The 18,183-nt window shown below is 56.6% G+C and overlaps 1 protein-coding gene across 1 annotated transcript in view; it reads right to left on the bottom strand.

Annotated features, from left to right (window-relative positions):
* Positions 1–14,252: 14,252 nt before the first annotated feature.
* The window catches only part of MPV17 (mitochondrial inner membrane protein MPV17), a 29,475-nt gene continuing 25,544 nt past the window's right edge, over positions 14,253–18,183 (bottom strand). Inside the window, exons 5-7 of the mRNA XM_065402116.1 lie at positions 15,452–15,484; positions 14,950–15,002; positions 14,253–14,322 (exon numbers count right to left, since the gene is read on the bottom strand). Coding sequence (XP_065258188.1) covers positions 14,253–14,322; positions 14,950–15,002; positions 15,452–15,484 — 156 coding nt within the window. The remainder of the gene's footprint in view (positions 14,323–14,949; positions 15,003–15,451; positions 15,485–18,183) is intronic.

The raw sequence follows: 18,183 nt of genomic DNA on the forward strand, positions 1-18,183 counted from the left end.
CCATGTGTCCCAGGTTAGACAAGTGCTGGACCAACTCCAGGAGGCTGGGCTGACTGTAAAAGCTGAGAAGTGCAAGGTGGGGATGGCTGAGGTATCCTACCTAGGCCACCGGGTGGGGAGCGGCTGCCTAAAGCCGGGACCAGCCAAAGTGGAGGTGATCAGAGACTGGCCTGCCCCCCAAACCAAAAAGCAGGTCCAAGCCTTTATTGGGATGGCGGGGTACTATCGAAGGGTCGTGCCCCACTTTAGCGCCATAGCCGCCCCCATCACTGAGCTGTGCAAGAAGGGGAAGCCAGACAAGGTGGTCTGGACCGGGAAGTGCCAGGAAGCTCTCCGGGCGCTGAAGGAGGCTCTGGTCAGTGGCCCAGTTCTGGCAAACCCAGACTTTGACAAGCCCTTTATGGTGTTCACCAACGCCTCAGACACGGGACTGGGGGCGGTGTTAATGCAGGAGGATGAAAAGGGGGAGAGACACCCCATCGTGTACCTGAGCAAGAAGTTGCTACCCCGGGAGCAGAACTACGCGGCCATTGAGAAGGAATGCCTGGCCATGGTGTGGGCCCTCAAGAAACTAGAGCCATATCTCTTTGGGCGACACTTCACCGTGCACACCGACCACTCTCCCCTGACCTGGCTGCACCAGATGAAAGGAGCCAACGCCAAGCTCCTGAGGTGGAGCCTGCTCCTGCAGGATTATGACATGGACGTGGTCCATGTGAAGGGAAGTGCCAACCTGATAGCGGACACGTTGTCCCAGAGAGGGGGCCCTGAACTTCCCCGGGTCACTGGGCAGAGTGACCCCGCTCAGTTCAGTCTCGAAGAGGGGAAAGATGTGACGGAGCAGGGAGCGGAGCAGGGAGCAGGGCGGATTGACCTGGGAATGTTGCAGGAGAGTTTTACTAGTTTACCGTCTGCTTTAATACTAGATGGTGATGGGAAATAAGGGGGTGACTTCACTGAGGGATGACACTTGATGGCCAGCACAAAAAGGATGGTGGCTGCCCTTCGTAACCAGAGCTCAGGAGGGGGTTGGGGCCAGGTGACACCTTCTGCCCAGGAAACTGGACAAAGGCTGGAGGAGGAGCCGGGGGAGGGGGTGGCTGGGTGAAACAGCTGGAGGGGGTTTCAGTTGGGAGCTGGCTGGGGAGATGGGGGGAGGCCCAGAACCTGGGTTTGGGCTCCCCACCCCCAAGATGGACCTGGCTGAGGGGTCCTGTTTCCTGTACCTACAAGCTCTGTTTTAGACCGTGTTCCTGTCGTCTAATAAACCTTCTGTATTACTGGCAGGCTGAGAGTCACGGTGAATCGCAGGAAGTGGGGGGTGCAGGGCCCTGACTCCCCCTCACTCTGTGACACCTTGATAGAGAAGTGGAACCAGAACCCCACACCAGGGGGCCCCCCTCTCCAAAAATCCACAAGTGTCCTGCATACAGCAAGTCTGGGGACATTTCATCACCTTTGAGAGGCTTCATGAGATTATCACAGAATCATAGAACTGGAAGGGACCTCGAGAGGTCACCTAGTCCCATCCCCAGCACTCAGGGCAGGACTAAGTATTGTCTAGACTATCTCTGACAGGGGTTTGTCCAACCTGCTCTTAAAAATCCCCAGTGATGGAGATTCCACAACCTCCCTGGGAAATTTATTCCAGTGTTTAACCACCCTGAAAGTTAGGAACTTTTTCTTAATGTCCAACCTAAACCTCCCTTGCTGCAATTTAAACCCATTGCTGCTTGTCCTATCCTCAAAGGTTAAGAACAATAATTTTTAGCCCGCTTCCTTATAACAACCTTTTATGTACTTGAAAACTGTTATCACATTCCCCCCTCAGTCTTCTCTTCTCCAGCATAAACAAACCCAATTTTTTCAATCTTCCCTCATAGGTCATGTTTTCCAGACCTTTCATCATTTTTGTTGCTCTTCTCTGGACTTTCTCCAGTTTGTTCACATCTTTCCTGAAATGTGGTGCCCAAAACTGGACACAATACTCCAGTTGAGGCTGTATCAGCATGGAGTAGAGCGGAAGAATTACTGCTTGTGTCTTGCTTTCAACATGCCTGTTAATACATATGTAACGATGCGGTTCTGGCGGGACCCAACTGAGAGTGCCAATTTAGGACAAATTGCTCAAACAGGGCAGTTACAGCCCAAGGCTGGGGTTTTTCCACCTCTAAGGCAAACCAAACCAGCCAGACTAAGAGGACTTTGGTCTCACCCCACTGGCTAACCACAAGTCACACAAGCAATTCCCTTAGACACTCCAGTTTCCCAGTATCACCACCAGTGCCACTCGTTATGGGGACAAATGGTTATGAAAACCAATACCCCAGTAAAAGAAAAAGGTTCTCCTGATCCCAAAGGACCAAGCCCCAGACCCAGGTCAATATACAAATCAGATCTTATCCACAAATCACGCTGTTGCCAATCCTTTAGAATCTAAAATCTAAAGGTTTATTCATAAAAGGAAAAAGATAGATATGAGAGCTAGAATTGGTTAAATGGAATCAATGACATCCAGTAATGGCAAAGTTCTTGGTTCAGGCTTGCAGCAGCGATAGAATAAACTGCAGGTTCAAATCAAGTCTCTGGAACATCCCCAGCTGGGATGGGTCCTCAGTCCTTTGTTCAGAGCTTCAGTTTGTAGCAAAGTCCCTCCAGAGATAAGAAGCCAGACTGAAGACAAGATGGAGACGAGGCATCAGCCTTTTATAGTCTTTTCCAGGTGTAAGAACACCTCTTTGTTCTCACTGTGGAAAATTACAGCAAAATGGAGCCTGGAGTCACATGGGCCAGTCCCTGCATACTTTGCTGAGTTACAAGGCGTATCTGCCTTCTCTCAATGGGTCAGTTGTAGCTGATGGTCCTTAATGGGCCATCAAGCAGGCTAGGCAGAGCTGACACCAGCTTGTCTGGGATGTTTCCCAGAAGCATAGCATAAGTTTGAAATACAGACAGTATAGAGCCAATATTTATAACTTCAACTACAAAATTGATACACACATATAGACAGCATAATCATAACCAGCCAACCATAACCTTGTCTTAGACACCTAATTTGACCCCCTTTATACAAGATTTGGTGCCACTACAGGACTTTGGATGCAACCATGTTTTATATGGTCCCAGATTACATCAATAACGTCACAACATCCCAGAATGGTGTTTGCTTTTTTTGCAACAGCATTACACTGTTGACTCATATTTAGCTTGTGATCCACTATCACCCCCAGATCCCTTTCCACAGTACTCCTTCCTAGGCAGTCATTTCCCATTTTGTGTGTGCAACTGTTTTTTGCAACTGATTGTTCCTTCCTAAGTGGATACTTTGCATTTGTTCTTATTGAATTTCATCCTATTTATTTCAGATCATTTCTCCAGTTTGTCCAGATCATTTTGAATTTTAATCTTATCCTCCAAAGCACTTGCAACCTCTCCCAGCTTGGTATCGTCCGCAAACTTTATAAGTGTACTCCCTATGCCATTCTCTAAATCATTGATGAAGATATTGAACAGAACCGGACCCAGAACCGATCCCTGCGGGACCCCACTCGTTATGCCCTTCCAGCATGACTGTGAACCACTGATAACTACTCTCTGGGAACAGTTTTCCAACCAGTTTTGCACCCACTTTATAGTAGCTCCATCTAGGTTGCATTTCCCTAGTTTGTTTATGAGCAGGTCATGCGAGACAGTATCAGAAGCTTTACTAAAGTCAAGATATACCACATCTACCGCTTCCCCCTTAGCCACAAGGCTTGTTACCCTGTCAAAGAAAGCGATCAGGTTGGTTTGACACGATTTGTTCCTGACAAATCCATGCTGACTGTTACTTATCACCTCATTATCTTCTAGGTATCTGCAAATTGATTTCTTAGTTATTTGCTCCATTATCTTACCAGGTACAGAAGTTAAACTGACTGGTCCGTAATTCTCCAGTGTAACAATGCTGCCTCTGGTGGGACACAATATAGAGTATTAATTCAGGACAAATTGCTTAGAGCAGGGCAGTTACAGCCCAAGGCTGGGTTTCCTTTACTATTAAGGCACCAAACCAGCCAAACAGAGAGGACTTTGGTTTTACCCCACTGGCTAACCACAAGTCACACAAACAATTCCCTTAGACACTCCAGTTCCCAGTATCACCACCAGTGCCACTCGTTATCGGGACAAATGGTTATGAAAGCCAATACCGCAGTAAAAGGAAAAAGGTTCTCTCGATCCCAAAGGACCACGCCCCAGACCCAGGTCAATATACGAATCAGATCTTACCCACAAATCACGCTGTTGACAATCCTTTAGAATCTAAAATCTAAAGGTTTATTCATAAAAGGAAAAAGATATAGATGAGAGCTAGAATTGGTTAAATGGGATCAATTACATACAGGAATGGCAAAGTTCTTGGGTCAGGCTTGTAGCAGTGATGGAATAAACTGCAGGTTCAAATCAAGTCTCTGGAACATCCACAGCTGGGATGGGTCCTTCAGTCCTTTGTTCAGAACTTCAGTTTGTAGCAAAGTTCCTCCAGAAGTCAGAAGCAGGATTGAAGACAAAATGGAGGGGTTTCCAGGGTCTTTTATATCCTCTGCCATATGGAAGTACCCCTTTGTTCTTACTGTGGAAAATCACAGCAGCAAGATGGAGTTTGGAGTCACATGGGCAAGTCACATGTCCATGCATGATTCAGGTCTTTTCCAGGGAGAGCAGCCATTGCTCACATGCTGCCTTGAACGTCCCAGGAAGACTTCTCATGTGGATTGGAGCCTCCCAAGGTCCATTGTCAGTTATGTGTTTCTTGATGGAGCACTTAATCTGAAGAGTCCCTTCTGAATAAGATGGCCAAATGCTTCACTGGTGTTACTTAGAATCAAACACATTGAGATACAAGTACAGAGCCAATATTCATAACTTCAGATACAAAAATGATACACCCATATAGACAGCATAATCATAAGCAGCAAATCATAACCTTGTCATAGACACCTCACCCAACAACCTTGGTACAATATTTGCTGCAAATAAGAATATAAGAACATAAGAACAGCTATACTGGGTCAGACCAAAGGTCCATCTAGCCCAGTATCCTGTCTACCAACAGTGGCCAATGCCAGGTGCCCCAGAGGGAGTGAACCTAACAGGCAATGATCAATTGATCTCTCTCCTGCCATCCATCTCCACCCTCTGACAAACAGAGGCTAGGGACACCATTCCTTACCCATCCTGGCTAATAGCCATTAATGGACTTAACCTCCATGAATTTATCCAGTTCTCTTTTAAACCCTGTTATAGTCCTAGCCTTCACAACCTCCTCAGGCAAGGAGTTCCACAGGTTGACTGTGCGCTGCGTGAAGAAGAACTTCCTTTTATTTGTTTTAAACCTGCTGCCCATTAATTTCCTTTGGTGGCCCCTAGTTCTTGTATTATGGGAAATAAGTAAATAACTTTTCCTTATCCACTTTCTCCACATCACTCATGATTTTATAGACCTCTATCATATCCCCCCTTAGTCTCCTCTTTTCCAAGCTGAAGAGTCCTAGCCTCTTTAATCTCTCCTCATATGGGACCCGTTCCAAACCCCTCATCATTATAGTTGCCCTTTTCTGAACCTTGGGAAGAAGGAGGGTGGATGGGAGGCTGGACACTCACCTCCCCAAGGTCACTCCTCCAGTCCTCGTCCCAAATCTCCTGTGAAAGCAGAGGAGACCAGAAGGTGCTGCCATTGTCATTCCACTCAGCACCTGAGGACTAAATGCTCTGTGCTGAGTGGGAACAGGCAGCAGGCAACTCACAGAAATGCTGCTACCCAGAGCACAGAGACACCTCAGGCAGTTGCCACTTATCATACAGGGTTTGTAAAAGACATACTGCCAGGACAGATGGCAAAGCTTTTGCTAGTAGGAAGTCACAAAATCCTTGTGCCTTTGGCTAAAGTGCACATGGAAACTGAGAATTTGCAAGCTGAATTAACAGTTGCTGCTATTCCCCATAACCCAACCCAAATATTATTGGGAAATGACTTTTTCAATGTGGCTCAGGCTGTCCAGGGGTCTGTCAGCAGCAAGGAGGAATCTTGTGCTGAAGCCCCAGAGGGAAAGAGTGAAGTCACAGAAACGGCTGGGGAAATGGGAGAGTGTCTCTCCAATTCCTCTGCAGCAGTGGCACACAGTCTACTGTCGGGGTGGGTGTGGTTGAGACCAGCTCTTACAGCTCAGAGGCTAAAGACAGATTTCTCTCCAAGGGGGAAGGGAACCATAGAATCATAGAAGATTAGAGTAGGAAGGGACCTCAGGAGGTCATCTAGACCAACCCCCTGCTCAAAGCAGGACCAATCCCCAACTAAATCATCCCAGCCAGGGCTTTGTCAAGCCTGACCTTAAAAACCTCTAAGGACGGAGATTCCACCACCTCCCTAGGTAACCCATTCCAGTGCTTCACCACCCTCCTAATGAAATAGTGTTTCCTAATATCCAACCTAAACCTCCCCCACTGCAACTTGAGACAATTGCTTCTTGTTCTGTCATCTGCCACCACTGAGAACAGCCGAGCTCCATCCTCTTTGGAACCCCCCCTCAGGTAGTTGAAGGCAGCTATCAAATCCCCCCTCACTCTTCTGCAGACTAAATAACCCCAGTACCCTCAGCCTCTCTTCATAAGTCATGTGCCCCAACCCCCTAATCATTTTAGTTGCCCTCCGCTGGACTCTCTTCAATTTGTCCACATCCCTTCTGTAGTGGGGGGGACCAAAACTGGATGCAATACTCCAGGTGTGGCCTCACCAGTGTCAAGTAGAGGGGAATAATCACTTCCCTCGATCTGCTGACAATGTTCCTACTAATACAGCCCAATATGCCGTTGGCCTTCTTGCCAGCAAGTTAAAGAAATATGGGCTGGATGAATGGACTATAAGGTGGATAGAAAGCTGGCTAGATCATCAGGCTCAACGGGTAGTGATCAATGGCTCCATGTCTACTTGGCAGCCGATATCAAGTTTAGTGCCCCAAGGGTAGGTCCTGGGGCCGGTTTTGTTCAATATCTTCATTAATGATCTGGAGGATGGCGTGGACTGCACTCTTAGCAAGTTTGCAGATGACTCTAAACTGGGAGGAGTGGTAGATACACTGGAGGGTGGGGATAGGATACAGAGGGACCTAGACAAATTAGAGGATTGGGCCGAAAGAAACCTGATGAGGTTCAAAGGACAGAAGAATCCCATGCACTGCTACAGACTAGGGACCGAGTGGCTAGGCAGCAGTTCTGCAGAAAAGGACCTAGGGGTTACAGTGGACGAGAAGCTGGATATGAGTCAACAGTGTGCCCTTATTGCCAAGAAGGCTAATGGCATTTTGGGCTGTATAAGTAGGGGCATTGCCAGCAGATCGAGGGATGTGATCATTCCCCTCTATTCGGCATTGGTGAGGCCTCATCTGGAGTACTGTGTCCAGTTTTGGGCCCCACACTACAAGAAGGATGTGGAAAAATTGGGTCCAGCAGAGGGAAACAAAAATGATTAGGGGGCTGGAGCACATGACTTATGAGGAGAGGCTGAGGGAACTGGGATTGTTTAGTCTGCAGAAGAGAAGAGTGAGGGGGGATTTGATAGCTGCTTTCAACTACCTGAAAGAGGGTTCCAAAGAGGATGGATCTAGACTGTTCTCAGTGGTACCAGATGACAGAACAAGGAGCAATGGTCTCAAGTTGCAGTGGGGGAGGTCTAGGTTGGATATTAGGAAACACTATTTCACTAGGAGGGTGGTGAAGCACTGGAATGGGTTACCTAGGGAGGTGGTGGAATCTCCTTCCTTAGAGGTTTTTAAGGTCAGGCTTGACAAAGCCCTGGCTGGGATGATTTAGTTGGGGTTGGTCCTGTTTTGAACAGGGGGTGGGACTAGATACCTCCTGAGGTCCCTTCCAACCCTGATATTCTATGATTCTATGGCACACTGTCGACTCATATCCAACTTTTTGTTCACTGTAACCCCTAGGTCCTTTTCTGCAGAATTGCTGCTTAGCCATTCGGTCCCCAGGCTGTAGTGGTGCATGGGATTCTTTCTTCCTAAGTGCAGGACTCTGCACTTGTCCTGGTTGAACCTCATCAGGTTTCTGATGGTTTTGTGTCTCTGTGAGAAGGCTGCCGTCCAGGTGGCAGTTGAGCAAGGGGCAGATCTCACTCTAGAATGCAGAGGGCGATGTGTCCTAGAGAGAAGCCCAAAGGAGGGTGGTGGAATTTAGAGACTGCTGCAGTGGGTAGGGTTCCCTCGGCTCTGTAGCTGGAGGCAAACCCAATTCAAAGAGGCAGGAGGGCACAGTGCTTGCCAGTGAAAGGACTGAGCTGGCTGTTAGCTGTGAGCCCATGGCTGAATAGGGGCTAGATCCCGCTCTAGAGAGCACAGAGGTGTGTGCCTTAGAGGGAGGCCCAGAGAAGGAAGTTAGGCAGGGATGTGGGGAAGTACCGAAATGTCTCCTCACTGATTACATGGGAGGGTTTACCCAGGAGAAATTTGCTGGATTGGCATCCGTGCTCCCAGGCACCGTCCCGGTGGCTCAGGTTTTAGGAGGGAATTGTGTAACTGACCTTCCGGAGGGGAGCCGTCACACAACAGACCTCTCAGGGACAGAGAGAGGTGACAGAGGGAACCCCAATCCCGTTCCCACTTTTGCAAAATGTTGTTCTTGATGTATTTCTAAAAACTAACTCTGTCTGAGAACTGGTGTGTCAGTGAAAATGCTAATGGGGAGGAGGCAGCCATTTCCCGGGCAGGTAAACTCCTCCCAACAGCTACGCACAGGTCGCTGAGTAATGGGAGTGAGAAACACAAAGACGCCCCAGATGGGGGGGGGGGTGGATTCATCACATGGGCTTAGCCCTAGAGATGAAATGCAACTCCACAGGGGAAGGGTCAATTACATGCAAGGTCTCCTTACACCCCTTCCTCCCCACCGCTCCAAAGACATGCCTGAATTAAGAACCTGTACTAAAGGGGAGAGAAAACCTGTATCTGAACACATACGGTGGTACAGGAAGGGGTTGGAAAATGCGTGGTATGACCATCACACTTGGAAGTGCCGCCCTGTCATGAATTTGCTGTAATTTTATGCCTCTTCATTCACAATCTATGGGTTGAGACAAAGAATTTGGTGCTGATGGTAAATCCTTTAAAAATGTGTAACATGCATGATTTTTGGAAGAAACGTTTGTACGGGCTAGGAGTGGTAACAAGGAAGTCCTATGAGAATACTGTTTCTCAGCTAGGACCTGTGAACAAGCTTGGAGCTCGGCACAGCAGAGAAAGCGTAACCAATCTAGATTGCTGTGTGGAAGGGGAAATGGAGGCACACCAGCTCATGGCATAGGTGGCTAAATGCCAAGACACCGATGTGACGAAGTGGGACTGTTGTTAATGTTTCCTCTGAATACTGTGTGGGTGCCTCTGTCACCTAGCAACTAATGGCCAGGTCCTTCCCCCCTGCAAGGTGATAGCTAAAGGTGTGGGAGAACAAAGAGGTCAGGTGACCTCCTGGCCTGGGAAAGGAACTCAGCAGAGAAGGAGAGGCTGGAGAGGGTTTCAGTTGGGAGCTGGCTGGGGACGGGGAGTGAGGGCAGACTGGGGTGTCTGGCTTGCGGGACCCCAGAATGGACCTGGCGGAGGGGTCCCGTTCGCTGGACCTACAAGCTCTGTTTTAGACCGTGTTCCTGTCATCTAATAAACCTCTGTGTTACTGGCTGGCTGAGTGTCACGTCTGACTGCGAAGTGGGGGTGCAGGACCCTGTGGCTTCCCCAGGACCCCGCCTGGGCGGACTCGCTGTGGGAAGTGCACGGAGGGGCAGATGCTGAATGCTTCAGGGTCAGACCCAGGAAGGTGAAGCCATGTGAGCTTCTTGCCCTGAAGACAGTCTGCTCCATGGGAGAGGAGGCTCCCCAGAGTCCTGACTGGCTTTGTGGGGAGCAGTTCCAGAGCATCGCCCAGGGACTCTGTGACAACCTACCTCTAAAAGATATTGATATCTACATTGTGTTAACAATGCTGCACATTCAAAGGCTTTCAGGCAACTTGGAAAAAGAAACCCAGAACCCCAAAAGAAACCCAGAAACCCCAAAACATCTGTGGGTAACACTGCAATTTTTGGTAACACTAAGGGCTTGTCTACACTACCCGCCAGATCGGCAGGAAGCGATCAATCCAGTGGGGGTTGATTTATTGCATCTAGTATAGATGCGATAAATCGACCGCTGAGCGCTCTCCCGTCGACTCCAGTGCTCCACCAGAACGAGAAGCGCAAGTGGAGTGGACGGGAGAGCATCAGCTGTCGACTTACTGCAGTGAACACACTGTGGGAAGTAGATCTAAGTACATCGACTTCAGCTACGTTATTCACGTTGTCACTTCGTCACACACGGATTTTAGATCGACCCCGCGCGCTAGTGTAGACAAGCCTAAAGAGGGCATTCGGCACACGGCCTTCGCGTTAGCAGTGACTAACCCTCTGGCAGGAATCTAAGGAGGGCGGTGTGACATTATGCCCCATATTCTTCATAGAAATATGCTTATGATATGAAGATGGCATAAGTAAGATGTATTTTATGCAAGATGGATCATGTGAGGTATCATTGGAAAGGTTCTGATTGACTGAATGCGATTATCCACTGTGTGTGCATGTATCAGTTCTGTATCTGAAGTTAGGATTATTGACTATGTAACAATTACAACTGTGTTTTCACCTGGGGAACGCCCACCAGACCGTAGGCAATCAGCCTGGATGGGCCACTAGAGGGAACGACAGGACTTTGAAGATGCTAATCTCCCACCTTCCTGAGAAGTTTCCTGGGATGCTGCTTTAACACTGCAGGGTCACGTGATCATGTCACCTGATACTGGACACCATCTTGGGGGGTCAAACTGGGAGACAAAGGATTCTCGCCACACGCAAACCCTATTTAAGGCTGGGGAGTGAGTTAATCTTGGTTCCTTCTTCACTGAATCCCCACCCAAGATGACTGCTTGAGACATGGAAGAAACAAAGACAAAAGGGAGGGGGGGAGTACCGAACCCCGGCTGGGAATGAGGTCTGGCCCGGGAGTTACCCCGCTGGCTGGGAGTCACTGCAGGGTAAAGAATGTGGGGGTGCATTGCTCCTTCTGGGTGTACAAGTCTCCCTCGTGTCCAGCTCGGGTGGACTTGCTCCCGTGACCCAGGGACGCTGAAGGCTCTGAGGTTTGGTTGCGGGAGATGGGGAAGCCAAGAGGCTCACCCCAGTGAGTGTGTGACCCTGACAGGGCTGACACACTGAAGGGGGCCTCCCAGGGACTGGGCCAGAGCCGTGCGAGAGCACCAGGCCTGGGGATCCGGGCCAGATGTCCTTTGTGCCCGGGAGCTGGCAGGGCAGGAAGGTAACGTTTCTGCTGCACTGTTGGCAGTGGCTGGGCCCCGAGGGTTGGACCTGGCCCAATTGCCCCACCCTCACCACCCCACCAGTCGTGCCCACCTCCTGCCGGGGTGCAGCCAATGCCATGTCCGAGCTGCCAGGCACCAGCTGCCCCAGAAGTGGCTCTGCAGCCTCACCCACACACTGACACCCCGGCGAGTTAACGCGCTCGCTCTGCCCAGAGTGGAGGGGCCAGAGCACAGCCCCTGTCCCCATGGGCACTGCCCAGGGCCGCTCCAGCTTAGCATCAGCAGCCCTGCTTCGGGGGGAAACTGAGGCACCAAGTAGGGATGTGCATCCCCTGCCCCTGCCCGAGACCTTGTGCGCAGAGGGGGGTTGGCGTCAGTAGCGTAGCTAGTGGGGTGCAGGGGAAGCAGCCGCTTCCGTGTGACGAACTGGGACTGTTCTTACTGTGATCTGTAAGTGCTGACAGGGGAGTGTGGCTAGGATGGTCTCCATTGGGGGATGGGAGAATGACTGAAGGGAAATACCTGAGCCTGTAACATGAGAACCCAGGAGGGGGCTGGGGCGAGGTGACACCTTTGCCCGGGAAACTGAACAAAGGCTGTGGGAGGGGTCGCTGAAGGCAGACTCTGGGAAGCTGGCTGGTGAGGTGGCTGGAGGCAGGGAGGGCTCTGGCCTCTGGAGGGGGGCTGGGGTGCCCGAGGACCCCAAGATGGACCTAACTGAGGGGTATCCTGTTGTCTGTGCCTGCAAGACCTGTCTCGGACTGTATTCCCGTCGTCTAAATAAACCTTCTGCTTTACTGGCTGGCTGAGAGTCATGGTGAATCGCAGGAAGCCGGGGGTGCAGGGCCCTGAGTCCCCCCTTACTCCGTGACACCGGGGGGGGGGGGCGCGGCGCGGCTGGAGGAGCCAGTGGGGGGGCCCGGTGCGGCCGGAGGAGGAGCCAAGGGAGGGCGTGGCCAGAGGAGGAGCCAAAGGGGGGCGCCTTTTTTAGGTTTGCTCCCCCTGCACTTAGGACCTGGCTACACCACTGGTTGGCGTAGCTCTCACATGGCGAGGCTGGCCCCAGCACAGACAGGCTGAGCGCAGCAGGGACTGGCACCCTCCTGCTGGCACCAATGGCACTAGCACGGCTAGCAATGGCAGTGCAGACGTGGGGCTCCGGCCTGGGCTGGCAAGGCTGGTACAGCGACCCAGGCTGCAATGCGAGATCCCCAAGCCCGAAGGGACCGGTGTGGTCACCCGGGCAATGTCCACACTGAATTTGCAGCCCGGGCTCGGGCTGCTTCGCTGCAGGACAGATGTTCGGTGCGAGCTGGTGCCCGGGCTCTAGGACCCCGCGAGGTGGGAGGCTCCCAGAGCTCAGAGCCGAGGGGGCTGGCTGGAAACCCCTTGGTCCAGCCCCTCGGGTCAGTGCTGCCCATGCGCAGATGGCAGCGTGTGATGGGCCGACCCAGGGGCACTGCCAGGTGGGCGCTCTGCGCTCTGGCCCCGGCTGCCCCGTGAGGAGCAGGCACTGCAGGAAGGCTGCGTCCCGTCGGCCCTGCCTGCGCAGCGGGTTATGACCATGGGCACCTGCCGGTGCCGAGCCTGGTTCCCGGGGAGCAGCTCCTGCCGGCTGCCCTTGGCTCCTGCGGACCCCGGCCCGGCCCCTGGAGCAAGGCTCCCCCAGGGCGGCCCCAGCCCCCAACCCCCAGCCCCAGCCCCAGCAGCAGGGCCACGGCAAGGCCAGTCACTGCGTTTATTTCTCCAGTTCCTTCCCAGCTTGCCTGGGCTGCGTGGGCAACGGCTCAGAGGGGTCTGTCGGGGGAGGGGCTCTCCAACCAGAGGCACGGCTCGATCGCCCCCAGCACCGCGGGCCTCCATGGGGCACAGCTCGGTCTACCCCGGCGCCAGGGACCGCCATGGGGTGCAGCTCAGTCACCCTGGGGACAGCCGTGGGGCAGGAATCAATCTCCACCTGTGCTGGGGACAGCCGTGGGGCACAGCTCAGACCCCCCAGCACCATGTGCCAGCGGTTCCTTTGCTGAAGCTGCCCTGGGGGGCCAGTTCGATGGTTGCTGTGTGATGTGGCCCCCTGGAGCTCCCCCAAGAGCCACTGCTGGGCCGGCCCCACGGCCATTCGCTATGGCAGTCGCAGAGGAGGGTGCGCCATGGGGGGGGGCCCTGTGGCTGGGTGGAAGGAACGGGGAGGGGGGCCAGCCCCACGGCCATTCGCTATGGCAGTCGCAGAGGAGGGTGCGGTGTGGGGGGGGGCCTGCGGCTGGGTGGGGGGAACGGGGAGAGGGGCCGGCCCCACGGCCATTCACTATGGCAGTCGCAGAGGAGGGTGCGGCGTGGGGGGGGCCCTGTGGCTGGGTGGGGGGAACGGGGAGGGGGGCCAGCCCCACGGCCATTCGCTATGGCAGTCGCAGAGGAGGGTGCGGCGTGGGGGGGGGGCCTGCGGCTGGGTGGGGGGAACGGGGAGAGGGGCCGGCCCCACGGCCATTCACTATGGCAGTCGCAGAGGAGGGTGCGGCGTGGGGGGGGCCCTGTGGCTGGGTGGGGGGAACGGGGAGGGGGGCCAGCCCCACGGCCATTCGCTATGGCAATCGCAGAGGAGGGTGCGGCATGGGGGGGGCCCTGTGGCTGGGTGGGGGGAACGGGGAGAGGCGCCGGCCCCACGGCCATTCGCTATGGCAGTCGCAGAGGAGGGTGCGGCGTGGGGGGGGCCCTGTGGCTGGGTGGGGGGATGGGAGGGGCGCCGGCCCAACGGCCATTCACTATGGCAGTCGCAGAGGAGGGTGCGGCGTGGGGGGGGCAGGCCGGGCGGGAGACTGGGGGAGACCGGGCTAGGGGGTGATGGGAGGGGCGCCGGCGCCAGGGCCTCACAGCTGGTTCGCCTTCCAGGACAGGTAGGAATTCCAGACGACAGCCACCACCTGCACGACAGCCAGCCTGGGACAGAGGTGGGAGCCGGGTCAGCGACGGGCTGGGCCTGACGCACACATGGGGCAGCTGCCGGGCGAGGCTCTGCCCGTTGCTGGCCAGCCCCCAGGCCTCAGGCCAGGCCGCCTTGCGGCTCCCATTAGCCTGGGGCGGAGCTGGGCCCTGCGCTCCGGGGCAGACGGTGAGGGGCCGGGGCTGGCCGGAGGCTCCTGGTCAGGCCCCTTCCTCCCTGGGCAGCAGCTGTCGCCCCAGCAGGGGAAACCCCAAGCTGCACACCCCACTCGGTGTCCCGGCCCCCGCTGTCCCCTAGCACACAGCCTTCCTGAGCTGGGGCAAGTGAGGGCAGGGCGGGAGCAGGGCAGGTGGGGGCAGGGCAGGGGGGCAGATGGGAGCCATGGCACAGGCAGGGGGCAGGGTGGGGGGGTGCTGGGGCACCCAAGGGGGTGGGGGGCAGGCGGGGGCAGGGCGGGGGAGCAGGGTGGGGGGGTGCTGGGGCACCCAAGGGTCGGGGGGCGGGTGGGGTCCCAGGGCAGGTGGAGGCAGGGCAGGGAAGCAGGCAGAGAGGGAGCAGGGCAGGGGGCAGGGTGGGGGGGCACTGGGGCACCCAAGGGGGTAGGGGGCAGGCGGGGGCCTGACCTGTGGTTCAGGGGAATGAAGTAGAAGTTGGCAATCTGCACGGCTGGCCAGAGCTGAAAGAGAGAAGACAGGACGTGGGGAGGGGCCCCTTAGGCACATGCCGATGGGGACCCTGCAGCAGGGCTGCCAGCCGGATGCCCAGCCTCAGCCCCTCCCCCCAGCACACCCCCCAGCCCGCCCCCCGGCACTGGGGGCACCCACAGGGAGTGGGACACTTGGTAAGGAAAATTCCCCCAAATTCCTGGTGGGTAAATACATAACTGGGGGAGGGGGAGCCCTGGGCAGACCCAGCCCCCCCTGGCCCCACGGGAGACAGGGGGCGCCCTGGGCAGTCCCGTGGGGCAGGAGCGCTGGCTGGCCGGTTGGCAAGGGCCTGGTGCAGGGGCCCCAGCAGGAGATGCTCTGCCAGGGTGCGGGGCAGAGGGAAGGCCCCAGCTTGCAGGGCCGGCCCTGGAGCGCCTGGGGAACCGGCTTGCCGCGCTGGAGCAGCACCTGCACTTACGTAATAGTTGGTGAGCAGCGCGTCCGGGTAATCCTGTAGGGAGTGAACAAGGCCAGTTATTTGCAAGGCCGGCCCAAGCAGCCATCAGGGGACATGGGCTGGGCACACCGCACTCCCCTGGCCTGGGCACGCAGGCTGGGCACGCCCCACTCCCCTGGCCTGGGCACGCGGGCTGGGCACGCCCCACTCCCCTGGCCTGGCACGCGGGCTGGACACGCCCACTCCCCTGGCCTGGGCACGCAGGCTGGACATGCCCCACTCCCCTGACCTGGCACGCAGGCTGGGCATGCCCCACTCCCCTGGCCTGGGCACGCGGGCTGGGCACGCCCCACTCCCCTGGCCTGGCACGTGGGCTGGGCACGCCCACTCCCCTGGCCTGGGCACGTGGGCTGGGCACACCCCACTCCCCTGGCCTGCGGGCTGGACACGCCCCACTCCGCTGGCCTGGGCACGCGGGCTGGGCACGCCCCACTCCCCTGGCCTGCGGGCTGGACACGCCCCACTCCCCTGGCCTGGGCACGCAGGCTGGACACGCCCCACTCCCCTGGCCTGGGCACGCGGGCTGGGCACGCCCCACTCCCCTGGCCTGGGCACGCGGGCTGGGCACGCCCCACTCCCCTGGCCTGGGCACGCGGGCTGGGCACACCCCACTCCCCTGGCCTGGCACGCAGGCTGGACACGCCCCACTCCCCTGGCCTGGGCACGCGGGCTGGGCACGCCCCACTCCCCTGGCCTGGGCACGCAGGCTGGACATGCCCCACTCCCCTGACCTGGCACGCAGGCTGGGCACGCCCCACTCCCCTGGCCTGGGCACGCGGGCTGGGCACGCCCCACTCCCCTGGCCTGGCACGTGGGCTGGGCACGCCCACTCCCCTGGCCTGGGCACGTGGGCTGGGCACACCCCACTCCCCTGGCCTGCGGGCTGGACACGCCCCACTCCCCTGGCCTGCGGGCTGGGCACGCCCCACTCCCCTGGCCTGCGGGCTGGACACGCCGCACTCCCCTGGCCTGGGCACGCAGGCTGGACACGCCCCACTCCCCTGGCCTGGGCACGCGGGCTGGGCACGCCCCACTCCCCTGGCCTGGGCACGCGGGCTGGGCACGCCCCACTCCCCTGGCCTGGGCACGCGGGCTGGGCACGCCCCACTCCCCTGGCCTGGCACGCAGGCTGGACACGCCCCACTCCCCTGGCCTGGCACGCGGGCTGGACACGCCCCACTCCCCTGGCCTGCGGGCTGGACACGCCCCACTCCCCTGGCCTGGTGCCCATGCTCTCTGGGGCGACCTTTGGCACGGGCTCAAGGAGAAGCGATGGCTGTGGAGCTCGAAGCTGCTGATGTCATCCTGGGGCGGGGAGGTTCCGCTGTTGCTTTTCTGGCTGGGCTTGGAGTGTATTTTTGTCAGGCTATTTATATCCTGGCGTGCGGGCACGGATCAGCCTCCCACCCCCCGCCCCTCACTGGGCCACGCCCGGCTCGCCCTGGCCCCACGCAGGCTCTGGAGCAGATCCCCCAGTGTGTCCAGGAAGCCGTGTGCCACACCAGGGACCCGCCCAACACTAGCCAGCATCGGGCTGTGCCCCGGCTGGGCACATCGGCTCAGCCCTGCCAGGCCAGCAGTCAAGGCTGGTGCCCACGGGGAGCCCTTCCAGGGAGCAGTTATGGTCGTGCCAGCCAGGGGGCCCACCAGCTCCCTGACACACACCGGAAAGCTTGCCCTGGCCCATGGCTACCAAAGACCAGACCTCTACATGGGCCCGACATGGCTGGAGTTCCCGCCGAGCTGGGGTGCTGTGGGGTGTGACGAACTGGGGATGTTCTTAATGTTGTCGTGGACTCGCAGGCCCGTGTGCTCTCAGCTCCCCATGGTTTCCAGGAAGAAGCCCTAGTGTGAAATGGAGAGAGGCCCAGATGGGGCTCTGGCCCCCCCGGTCCCAAGATGGACCTGACTTAGGGGTCCTGTTCTCTGTACCTACAAGCTCTGTTTTGGACTGTGTTCCTGTCGTCTAATAAACCTTCCATTTTACCGGCTTGTTGAGAGTCACATCTGACTGTGGAGGTGGGGTGCACGGCCCTCTGGCTTCCCCAGGACACCGCCTGTGCGGACTCACTGTGGGAAGCGCACAGTGTGAAAGGGGGATGCTGAATGCGCCAAGCTCAGACCCAGGAAGGTGGAAGCTGTGGAAGCTTCTTGCCCTGGAGACCCTATGCTCAGAGAGAGGAGGCTCCCCCAGAGTCCTGACTGGCTTTGTGGGGAGCAGTTCCAGAGCATCGCCCCGGTGACTCCATGACAACTGGTGGCAGCGGTGGGATGTGCTGCACCCCGTGGATGGTGCTTCCTGCAGTAAGTGACTGGGGAGCAGTAAAACGAAGGGGGATTGACGAGGACCAGGCGTGCTGAAGGCTCAGGGAGGGGTGGTTTCGGGGGCGGAGGAGCTACGCTTAACCCCTGTGACCAGCGAGAAGAACTGTTGCAGTAACAGGGTCCCCCTGGGGACTGCGGCGAGTGGTCCCAGGGGCAGAGGAGTCTGCAGCTTGACCCTGGGAGAGACGTGGTGACCTGGAGAAGGGCTGGCACACTAGGGGTTCTTCCTGGAAACCGTGGGGAGCTGAGAGCACCGAGGCCTGCGAGTCCACGACAACATTGAGAACATCCCCACTTCGTCACATGGGGCACAGCACGGCGTCAGTGAGGGGCAAGGGCAGGGTGATCCCTGGGGCAAGGGAGGCAGT

Source organism: Emys orbicularis, chromosome 3 (assembly GCF_028017835.1).
Source record: "Emys orbicularis isolate rEmyOrb1 chromosome 3, rEmyOrb1.hap1, whole genome shotgun sequence".
In the NCBI taxonomy this organism is placed as follows: Eukaryota; Metazoa; Chordata; order Testudines; family Emydidae; genus Emys; species Emys orbicularis.